General features: G+C 34.8%; 1 protein-coding gene and 1 pseudogene across 1 annotated transcript; both read right to left on the minus strand.

The window, feature by feature from the left end:
* Positions 1-2,130: 2,130 nt before the first annotated feature.
* Positions 2,131-3,524, minus strand: LOC148170662 (uncharacterized). The gene is made up of 4 exons (XM_088042213.1): positions 3,513-3,524; positions 3,282-3,469; positions 3,065-3,177; positions 2,131-2,990 (listed from the first exon to the last, which is right to left on the minus strand). The coding sequence occupies exons 1-4, from the start codon at positions 3,522-3,524 to the stop codon at positions 2,131-2,133; spliced, it is 1,173 nt and encodes a 390-aa protein (XP_087898339.1).
* Positions 3,525-5,696: 2,172 nt separating this feature from the next.
* Positions 5,697-10,866, minus strand: LOC148170663 (uncharacterized; annotated as a pseudogene).
* Positions 10,867-12,335: the final 1,469 nt, after the last annotated feature.

Genomic DNA, 12,335 nt, shown 5'->3' on the forward strand with positions numbered 1-12,335 from the left:
AAATATTCTGTGCAAATTCTAAATCTATTATGTTTTTCCCCGCGCAGCTATCTAACGCTATTTCTGCATCACGTCCGTTTATCTTACCACGCAACACGAGAATGCTATTTGGAATGTTAGGAATTTTTAGATAATTTTGGAGGACGGTGACAGAGCTTCCTACTGACCCTGCCGTCCGGAATCGTTTGGGTTATCTTTAGGCTTATTGTCGCGATTTTGGGCCCTGAACCAACAAGTTGCTACATAGTGACCCACTCTGCCGCAATTCTAGCATCTTGGATGCATATTCTTTGTCCTCGTATCCGGTAAAGCTGATGTTTCTTGACTTGAGTTCGGTCCATCCCCGTTTTGATATCTTTGACGGTTGTTGTTCGGGTTCGAATTGTCGCGTGTGTTAGCCCCGTTTCGTTTATGCTGTTGATTGTGCTGACTGTTCCAGTTTTGAGTAGAGTAATTGTATCTATGCGCTCTTCCATCATAGAATCTTGTGTTTCTCGTTGTTTCTTGGTTTTCTGTTAACATCAGTGTCGTCTCTCTTTTGATGGTTTTCTGTTGTGCTTCGCTCAGACGAAAAACTAGCCTTCGAACATCGTCCCTGTTCATGGTTGGTGATTTAAATAGCGTGTACAGTTGAGCCACAGAGTCAGTCAGTCTACTTTCAAAGTGTTCATTAAAGGTCTCATCCTCCATCTTCGCGTCGAACTCGTGTGCTATTGAAGTGAGGTCAAAGAAATACGACTTTACATCTTCGTTGTTTCCTTGTCGTCTTGTTAGCCACTTGGTTTTAATCGCTTTCTGAGTTCCCGGGCCCTCAAAGTGCTCTAGAAAACATACCTTGAGGTCTTTCCAGTGTTTCGTTGAATTTGCGACGTTCTGCACATAGTCCTCATACCAGACCAGTGCTGCTCCTTCAATGAAATTTGGCATATATTTGATCTTCAAAGCATCGTCCCATCCGTTGCTCAGGCTTGTTCTTTCGTAACTGCTTATAAATTTTGTCGGATTCGTGTCCGTAGGATTGAAGATTGGGGGTGAAATAAATTTTGGTATTGCTGGTGATGTTGTTTTTTGAATCGCCGCCTGAATGGTGTCGTCTGCCATTATTGCTGTGTTTTCTGGCTCTTCTTTTATATGTTTATCAGGATTTTCTTCCTCTTTATCAGATTCTACCGGTGATGAATTTGGACTTGAAAAATCTATTGTCTCGTCTTCCTTTTCGTACTCTTCGATTTTTTCTAGTTTATGCGTTGATGATTCTGGTTTTGTCCCCGCGATTCTTATGTATTCTGCAGTTGTTATCTGACCCGTTTGAACGTCCCGGATAAAAAGTTCGGAGCTTCTAACTGGCGGCCTGAACGTTCTGTATGTGCCTGCTTGTGGTACTTCGTTGTCTTGTTGCGTTACCTTTCCGCCTTTTTTACCTTTTCCCGACATTAATTTAATGACATATGTATAAGCGTAAGTGATCGTGCGAATTTTTTAATTGCTGCCGCATCAAACGCGGTTTTACCTTTGATTACCCGTACAGACGATTCATTTGACTTGTCGTGCATCTACAGGACTTTTAGAGTTTGTAATCTAAGTTTATCTAAACGTCTTGCAATATACTTCACCCTTCAAATTTAAGTTTTTAAGTGTTAATTGAAATTTTTTTTAACGGTTTCATTCATTTTTAATCAATGTTACGGGATTGCAACAGGGCGCCTCCACCATGTAAGATCAGGGTGTGGGGTATATATTCAGACGCTTAGTTTCGTGTATATTTTATTCTACTCTTAAGCCTACTTACATTCTTGAGGGGTATTCTCGTGTCGATCTGCCGCTAGCCTCCTGGACACCCCCGACACCAACAACCACCTTCAACACCAACTAACCACTGACTACCCGTCTTACAAAGTTCCACTGGTCAAGGAACCGATGAACCCCCTCAAATCAGGACGTTGCATTTCCTATTGCTGAATTGCATCGTCTGATCGTACGACAGTTCATCGATTTCATTGACCTCACATTATGTCTATTAGGTGGTTTTAGTGTATGGGGTGTCCAAATCTTACATATTCTTGGTGCCAAATTTTCCAAAAATCCTGTTTCATTTTTTGAATTAACTTCCATCTATTGTTCAGATTTTGATCAATTTCTTCTGGAATAATTGTATGAAGTGAAAGTAGCTCTTCCAATCATGAAGTGTCCTGGGGTAAGGACATGAATGTCGTTGATGTCATCCGTTAACGTACAGAGTGGACGTGAGTTCAGACAGGCCTCTATCTGATTACATAGTGTGGTGAGCTCTTCGTAGGTTAAAGTAGAGTCGCTTATTACTCTCTTTAGATGAAATTTTGTTGATTTCACCCCTGCTTCCCACAAGCCGCCAAAGTGGGGTAAGGACGGAGGGATGAAATGCCAATGTATGGCCATTGTCGTTGATTCATCTTGGATTTGAGACGATTGAGAAATTCCTGTAGCTTCTTTGATGAGTGAATTTGTTCTAACAAATGTAGATCTGTTGTCGCTGTAGAGGTGCAGACATGTGCCTCTACGAGTTACAAATCGGCGAAGAGCTGCTAAAAATGCTTCTGATGTCATGTCACTGACGATCTCAATGTGTATTGCCTTGGTGGATAAGCAGATAAATATCGCAATGTAGCCCTTGTAAGATTTGTATCCCCGACCTTTGCTTGCGCGTACTTTAATTGGTCCGCCGTAATCTAATCCTGTGTGTAAGAATGCTGAGTTTGCAGTAACGCGAGACGTCGGCAGATGACCCATTAATTGCTCGCTGGTTGTAACTTTAAATCGTATACATCGAACGCAATTATTTATTGTTCCTTTGATAGCTTTTTTGCCATTCAAAATCCAATACTTTCTCCTTACGTAGGCTAACGTCTCCTGATTCCCACCATGCAATGTCATTCGGTGAGCTTCCTTGATGATTAGCCTGTGATGATGGGATTCGGGTACCAAAATAATTGAAGTCAAGTTACGGGGAAGTTCTATTCACACTTTCTTTTACACACATTTCGGCATTAACAATACATTAATTGTGAGGACGATGACTCTAACTAACTATACATTTTATAGCAATTATTTATAACAACAAATTGAGTAGTATCAGCAGATTCACCTGCAATAACCATTACTATATATGGAAGTATTTCGCTAAAGGTAATGGGTATTGAACTCATTACTCAATTGCGTTCTCAGCAATTGGTAGAGGTAACTGTCCGCTTTGTTGGACTTTAAACTATTAGCAAATTTAATATATTAGGATATTTTACCATTACAGCACAGTGATCGATTTCGTCAATTTAGAAACGCAAAAATCAACCATCATTATTTTTTTTTTGTTTTTCTTAAAATAAATATTAGAAGTTTGAATTTTAACATATCCTAAATGCGGAAAACCAAAACATATGTACCCAACCGTCCAAAATAACTGGAGGGTGTATTTATTAGCTCTCATCATAAACATCTGCACAAAAACAAAGACCTATAACCAAACTAATTTTGATTACGTATATTTTCATAAGAGTAGAATGTTTAACAAGCAATCATCCATCCCCCTACATTTCTTTTACCCTACTACCCTTATTTCTCCATACACCTTAAAATAATAAAAAGGCGTATATCCACAAAAACAAAGACCTATAACTAAACTAATCTTGAGTACATATATTTTTATAAGTAGAATGTTTAACAAGCATTTATTCATCCCCTACTTCTCTTTCACTCTACTACCCTTAATTCTCCATACACTTTAAAATAAAAAAATGGCGTAAAGTAACATCATGTTAAATTGTTACGACAATTTTGTCATACAACTTTGAAATGTTTGAAGATCTATCTTCTTCTTTCAAAAAATGTTACTCCAAAGTACTACTTTATACTACTACTATACTAGATTATAGATTTTTTTTACTTATCTACAAATTTAAAAATTTTTGACAAATGAAAATTTCCGAATTTACAGAATTTATAATTCCTATTAAAATAATAATAGACATAAACAAATTAAACACTTTATTTAAAGTTTTTTTTAACAAATAAAAGTACATTCAAAATTTAAATGCAAAATTAGTCTATTATTATTGAGTAATAAGTAAATAAAATTTTAAACTTACTTTCTGATTCACTTGCAGAAATGGGGACATTTAACAACGAATTTATTTCATTGAAAAACATTGATTTCATTTTTCTAGATGGTAAATTCTGATTTGACTGTGACTTCGCAGAAATAACTGGGTCTGAAGAGTAGAGCAATGCATGGAACAGATCAGTGATATTTGCTAGACGAGAAATTTTTCTTGTTTTGTCTTGCCTATATCTTCTTAAATCTTTATTCCTCGCTTCCACTGCTTCTTCGGAAAGCTTTCCAATTGGTAATACAGCAGCTTGTATAATATCTGCCCCATGAATTAAAATTTTATGAACGCTAGACGGCATATTGTACCATGGATAGCATTCCACAAATTTTTCGGCTACCGAAAATGTATATTCTTTAAACGCATGTACATTTATAGCATATCCGCTGCTTAAAGTGTTTAGTATAGTAGTGGTAACACCAAAACTTTTCACAAGGCATTTCTCAATTCCGGTAATTTCGGCAACTGTTTCATAATTACTGAAGAACTTCCGAGCTGTGTTGCCATCATTTGTACTCCCATAATTTGGCTTTGGAATATCTACTAACAATCCTAGTTTTTCTTTTAATTTTTCCTGGATGAATTTCTTTTTACATTCAAAATTTTCTTTATCATCTTGACGTATTTGCCACTTTTTAATATCCATTCTATAGGAAATGTGCAGCAGACATTCCAAACATCTAATACTACTAAGATGGCCCCTTGAGAACACAGCTACTTTTTAAGGAAAACACCCAGATTTTCAAGGGTTAACAGAAAAGCAGAAAAATCGTGAAGACTCCCGTGTTTTAAGGTATTTTTTAAAATTAACATTTTTTTAAATGGCCCCCTCAGAACACAACACATTTTTAATGATTTCAGCCTGGTTTTTAAGATAACTTTTAAAAAGTTAAAATTATTAAAGAATTTGCCCAGTTTTTTGAAGTCACCCTTTTTTAAAAAGTCAAAATTTTAAGAAATATATCCTGTTTTATCAAACGTGAATACGGTTTCGTACAAATAAATTTCGGACAAAGTCCTCATGAGCGAAGCGAATTCCCCTTTTAAAAACACTTAAAATTTGTCTTTTAACCCTGTTTTTTTGTTAGGCTACTTCAGAACCAAAATGAATACGTTTTCGGCCCAGAAAAGTTATCATTTAAAAATACTTTAAATTCGTCTTTTAACCCTGTTTTTTCTGTTGGGCTGCTTCACAACAAAAATGTATTGGGCCACATGCCCTACGAAATACTTTGTTTTTTAAGCACTTTACCCCTATTGTAACAGCCTTCTTAATTAAAAGTTAAAATTTGCCTTTTTTGCTCCCCATCTTATCAAGTGAATATTGAATTAAGTTGAAAGTTGTTGTTTGGAATTACTTACAATTGCACACAGCTTTAACTGAAAACATTTTTTTAATTGTAACAAAAAAAGTGTTTTTCACATAGGTCTATCCACCTCACGGTGAGAGAGACCATCTCACTCAGATGTGGTAGAGTTCGATGTGGTAGAGTCCGATGAGGTAGACTCCGATGAGGGCTTAGAACTGTAAAAACCACATTAAATATATTAAATAGATTAGAATGTTATGTACCTGATGAGTTTTTTAACGCGTTTCATAGCTCGATTCTTCTGCTTATTTGTTCCGAATTGTAACACATACACTCCTTCGTTGTATGTGTTTACCTTAATGACTCTGTCCTCCCTGTCATCAGCACCTTTCAGACGCACGGGGCGAAAATTTTGAAAATTTTGAAAAATGTTTACATCATAAGGAGAAATTCTAATTGCTTTCACGGAGATGTTGACCTTGGCGTAGTATTGTTTGTGAACAGTTTCGATACGTACGCTGGCAAGTTTCATGGTTAATCGGTTCGCTTCTCTGCACTCTTGCACTTCCACTAGCGATTTTATCAATGTATTTAAATCTACAAAAATTTTTTTTTCAAATTTCTACAGTTTTTGGCATGCGTACCCATCCCATCGCCATGTTGATAACGATAAACGGATAAACTGCAGATAAACTGAAATAAACTGTAGTACAAAACCGTATTCTCCAAGAACTGCGTCGCTTGGTCTTGAGCACAGAACAGTAAGACACGGGTGAAACTTGTCTTTTTTTTAGATTATCTTTTTTTAGATTATCAACAACTGGAATTGTATCTTTCTTAATATATTTTGATCTACATATAGCCATACAAACACCTGCAATTGTAATGTATCTAAAAGGATCTATGTTAGCTATTTCTAGAAATTGTTTTCTTAATTCAAGACATCCTCTTCTTAATATATCTACATCAGAATTACAATAATCATAAAGTTCATTTTTAAAATCAAATAAATAATTTTCTTTTCTTTTTTGTTTATGCCATTCTAATGACTCTTGCCTATCTTTTATTTTCATAGAATTAATACCATAGTATTTTGTATTTGGTATTCTTCCAATATAGTTCTGATTTTCTGTTGTATTGAAAAAATGTGGAAAATAACCTTTTTTAAGTTCGTTTAGGCCGAATGTTTTGGGGATGTTTTTTAAAGGTCCTTGAACAAAATTACTACTGTCAATAATTCTTAAATTAATTGATTTTATTTCCATTAACATTATTTTAGATCCATTATATATGCAGAAAGGTTTAATACCATTTTCAACGCAATATTTTAGAATAAAGTAAGAATCATAACCTTTGCCATAATGTGCAATATCTGTGTATCCTTTATGATCTCTAGAAACTAACCATTTACAGAAATCTTTGTTAGTCTTAAAAGAATCAACATTACCGTAAAAATCGTGAGCTATAACTAAATTAGGTACGTGTTTGCCCGTTTCTTGCATCGCCTCATAATCAAAGAATAAATATTTTTGTATGTAAGAGCATTTAGTTGTATTAAATGAACATCCGCAATTAAGATATTGATAACCGTTTTCGTTCTTCGTCTTCGACTCTGGGCTGGCCCTGCCAGTCTTTCTTGGTATTTTAACACAATTTTCACATTTTTTACATTGATAAATGTGATATTTTACTCTTTTGTTTGTTTTATCAGGAAAAGTTTTACACAATTTTTACAACCTTTTACTTTGTATTCTTCACCACCGTCTTTTATTTTTGTTTGACAGATTCCATCTTTTTGCCGCTTCCATTGCATGTAACATTTATGTTTACGTATTTCAACCTCTTTATAACAATTTCTACATTTTTCCCAGCCACATTTGTGTTCTTTACTACCCTCTTCTATTATTTTATTACCTCTTTCAATAATTTTATTACATTTTTGGACCATTTTCGGTTTTGTACAAATTAGTCTATTTCCTTCTTCAATCATTTTTTTACCTTCGTCAACCATTTTATCACCTCTTTTGAATATTTTATTACACTTTAAGCATTTATGAAATCTTTCACAAACTTCAGAATGATTTTCTAAACATTCTTGATTAAAACAATATCTATTGCATTTTTCGCAATACTATATTCTTTTAGCAGAGTCTTCTTTGTGATTAGATTTGAAACACATTATGCATATTTTATCCTTTGTTTTGCATTTATGTTTATTTTTGTTTTGATATGGTTTATCACATTTTTTACAATAATAAGATTGACCATAGAAAGCTGTCATACTACCAATTGTATCAAAATGATTTCCATTTTTATATAAATATATTTTTATATCTTTTTCGGGCCCCGAATATATTATGGAATTAAAGCATTCCGCTGCTACGACTTTTATTTGAATATTTAATACTTTTTCTATACTTGCAATTTCATGTAAGGTAAAATACTCTTCATTATATTCTTCAAGCTGATTACATAGCTCTTGAGCTAAAGTTGTTTGTAAATTTCTTCCCATTCTTATATATTTTAATTCATTATCATTATATTCCTTACCGAGTATAATGTTTGTATGATAAGTTAATCCAACAATAACGGCTCTTGGACAACATAATCTATTTTTATTTTTTATTTGTGTTATACTTTTCTTTGTTCTTGAGTCTTCTGCTATATTTAACAAACTTTTCGCATTAGTGGCACCTCTAGGCATATTAACTACTTCTACATTAAATGTACAAGTGTATATATTGTAGCGTTTCAAAATTTGCCGGTGAAGAAGGGCATAATTAATAACGAAATACTTTAGGGACTTCTTCAGATGCTTGGGTTCATAACATCACGGCGTTAACATCGAAGCCAGAGTAGAGCTATCATCTCAAAACTGAAACGTTAATTTTGTCAGTATGAGATGAATTTTTGTTTAATTACCGTCATTCCGTTTATCTAACCTTACATCCGTGTTAGGAATTATTTTTCTATTGTGGCCGCCTTGAGGCAGCGGATCAACCACGTGTTACCGCCTCAGAGTTCCAGCTAGTGGAAGTGCTACAACTTTCCACCCGAACTTCACGTTGGGTTCGGTAATCCCGTTTCAACTTTCCTATCTTCTCTTATCTCTTCACAACGTTTATGTTTCGGTCCCATTCGAGTACAATGGTCCGAACTTCTTCTTCTTCTTCTCCTTTTCTATCTCCATCTAAAATTTTATAATTTCATTATCTCCCGTTAGCGCATTTAGTTACCATCTCTTAATATCGGTCCAGTCGCACCTTACAAAATCTAACCTCAAATGTAAACAAGGTACCGGCTTGTCACCTGTCAGGTCATAGGTTAGAGTATCTTGGTACTTTCTTCGATGAGTGTTGGCGACAAGCGTCGAGAGTGCGCATAACCGATTGTGACTTCCGGTGAATTCAAAATATTACACTTTTTCATTACGGGTTTAAGGATTTATTTTACCGCCTTATAATATCGAGTACCGCGAGAGATTTCCGTGATGAGGAGGACATCATTGTGACTTTCGATATCGTACCACGAGGTGCGAAGAGTCATCCTCATTTCTATCGTCGATCCGCTAGTGGATGTCAATATAATCGTAGCGTACCGAATAGAAGTTTCTCTAGATTAGAGGTAATTATTGAATTTTTCGCAATACCCGTGTTAATTTTAAATTCCCGTTAGAAACTTCTTTGGGAGAGTCCCAATATTAGCTAGCCACAATACCGCTTGAAACCACCTTGAGCACCATGAGGACGTAGGACAATCGTCCACCTTTTCGGGCGTCCCGTTCCTTTTTGCGGATGCCGTCGTCCTCGGCCCATTGCCAGCGATCCAGATAAGTGATACTCCTTAGTTTTTTTGTTCAAGAACCTCGAGTCGAGTTAAGTTGCACCGACGCCTCTTGAGATTTAATTACCTGTATCTGTAAATTTCCTATCGACTTAGAAGGGCGAGTTGGTAGGCAGTTTCAATGCCCTTACCGACATGTGAGTGAGCGACACATGCCGTAGCGTTAAGCTCGTGTCTTTTGTGTATTTTCTTTTTATTTTCATTTTGTAAAAGAAACAGATCTGAGTCTTTAGTTAATAGATAAATTGTTCGATCAGGACCTGCTTCACAGATGTCCTGACTTAGCAATTTCACATTATCTTGAATTAGTCAAATTTAACCAAATATGTAGAGTTCATTAATAGACAGTTTTTGTATTAGTAATTTTCCTTTTATTCAGTCTTATTTCAGTGACCTTCTGCGGGGGTTGCTGATAGTGTTAAACCGCAGTGGCGCCCATTATCTTTATCGGCCTGTTTTGGAAATTTATAAGAGTCCTTACTTCGACCTGACTGCTCTCCGGCGAAAAGCTGCCGTTTGCTTTGTGTTTGCACAGTTCTGATTAAGAAGATGCTACAATATCTAAATCTTCATTTGAAGTTAAGATACGTTGAATTTTGTTTAATAAATTATCAACATCAGACGTTCTTGATAATCCGGTGGAAATAGGTGTCCAAAGATGGGTGTGGTTAACTACTATATTTCATAAGTCTCCTTGTTTAAATTTTGTTTTCTCTTTTACTGTTTTAATCATATCATTCAATCCTTCTCTAATGATACTATTTTTTTTCATAATTATGTCAGAAACATCGGACTCTAACGATTCTTCTTTATCTTTCAATAATATAATTTTATAGTAAACTTTATGTGTATTCCATTTCTTGCTGTATTCAGCTTTTGTTTCTATTATTTTAAATTTAGTTTTTTTTGAAAACTCTGTAAAATAATCATCCTCGATTGCAAAAGGTTCTTCACCAATTTTTTGTAATAATTCTGCCTTCTTCATTTTTGAGTAACCTTTGGTATTCTTTTCTTTGGCAAGTTTTCTTAGTTCCTTCAACGTTTTATTTTGAGTCGATTTCTCTAATATTTCCTTCAATATTTCTTCTAAACTTGGCAATTCAATTTCATTAAGAAGTGTGTTTACATTATCATTGTTTACATTATCTGAAATTTGTGTCAATAGATCTATTTGTTTACTATTTCTCTTTATCTTTAAGTTTAGTTTGGTAGCAATTGATTTTAATTTTTTAATACTAACCCTGCTTAATTTTCTATGCCAATCTCTAGCATCCGACTCTTCTTTTAGAATTAGCCGTATAAGAACTGATTTAGTCTTTGAGTTATATTTTGAATAGTTCTTTAAGCCCTGTTTTTTTGCAAGAGATTTTAATTTTTTTAAGCTTAGCTTATTTAGTACAGATTCATTATTTGACGGTAGTGGTAAAAAATATTTATCCATCCAAGACGATTTATGAGTTGAAGATGAACTAGAAGACGATTCTGGTTCGACATCTTTATTAATTTGTTCAATTATTTTACCCACTTTTTTTTAAATTCCCTTTAGTAACTTTTACAATTTCCTCAAGACTCATTTTAAGAAGTAGATCTTTCTGTATTTCCATTTATAAGAAAAAAGTTTTTGCAAAATATTTTTTTCAAAACTCTTAAACTTTATCAATGATTATAATATGTTAGTAAGATATGTTTTGGATAGTATTGCTTTCCTACTAATTTACCGCACTTGCATAATATTTTTTTACCTCTTTATTGTTTATTCCAACATATGTTACACAAAGATGAATAACAACTTTTGCTTTTTTTATTTGGATAAAAATTGTCCAAATCTTTTTCAGTATTGCAGTTTTTACAAACTTTTTTATCCATTTATTAGGAAGATATTATTTCATAATAAATGACTCATAATACCAAAAGGGAACAGTCAGCTAAACAAAACATAAACATAATAATTAAAAAAGATTACACATTAACAGAGTCTAGTATTCCGTCAGTGAAGAATTTAAGTAATATGCGATCAAGACAATTAGCATTAAATTTTTTAGCACAAAAAGGAGACCCTACTTCTAAAAATATTACCTTAAAAGAGTTTGCTAAACAGAATAAAATTGGTGAAAATACAATTAGGAATCAAATAAAATTTCTCACTGGTGAAACATTAATTAAACATAACAAAAAATTAAACAATATAGAACAATATAACAAAAAACAAATTAAATCTAAACACACATTAAACACATCCCAATCAGATTACAAAGCGTCCCTGAAAGCTGGCAGTACAAAAGAGGCTGAAGAAGAATTTGATAAAAATTTTAATAAGACTATAAATTTCCTATTGTAACAATCGAGTTACAAAAAAAGATCTTTATTTACACAAACTATCTATATTTACAATTTAACTTAGAAAACTAGAAGACATGGACGAGTCAAATGTAAAATCGCGAATCGCGGCGAAGATTTTCTGACTTCAGGGCTCTATAAAAATGTCTAACAAGGAGCGGTGACCGCTGCAAAGTTAGAGCTGTTTTCAAAAGAGAGGAAATCCAACTGGCGTTTTCGGGGTAGTTCCTGGGTTTTAAAGATAGGTCCAACCAATGGTGTGAATTTGAGTGATGGTAGGGGATGACCATCGTGGGGTGAGGGTGGCGATGGTGGCTCTAACGAGAAGCGTCTGGCGGAGCGTTTTTGTACTAACTTTTTGTTACAATTCTCCCCCTTCAGAACCCGCAAACGTTTCGGGGTGGGTTCTGAGTTAAAAATTCTTTCTTGGGCGTCCACGCTTTCGGAGAGGCATAAGAGGTTGGTCTCCAGGCTTTTCTGGTCCGGGGACAGGTCGTAGAGCGGAAACATGATAGACGCCAAGTGGTGTTTCGGGATCATTTACCGAGGCAACTTCGTAACTGCAAGGGCCCCTAGCTTGTAGAACGACATAGGGCCCATCTCGACGAGGGGCAAACTTGAAGGTATGTCCCCTCGAAGATTTGCTGACAGGGTGGGTAGTAACCAATACACGATCGCCTGGATTGTACACAGGCGTAGGACGGCG

The sequence above is a fragment of the Gnatocerus cornutus genome, chromosome 7 (genome assembly GCF_029298725.1).
Source record: "Gnatocerus cornutus isolate USDA-ARS CGAHR chromosome 7, icGnaCorn1.1, whole genome shotgun sequence".
In the NCBI taxonomy this organism is placed as follows: domain Eukaryota; kingdom Metazoa; phylum Arthropoda; class Insecta; order Coleoptera; family Tenebrionidae; genus Gnatocerus; species Gnatocerus cornutus.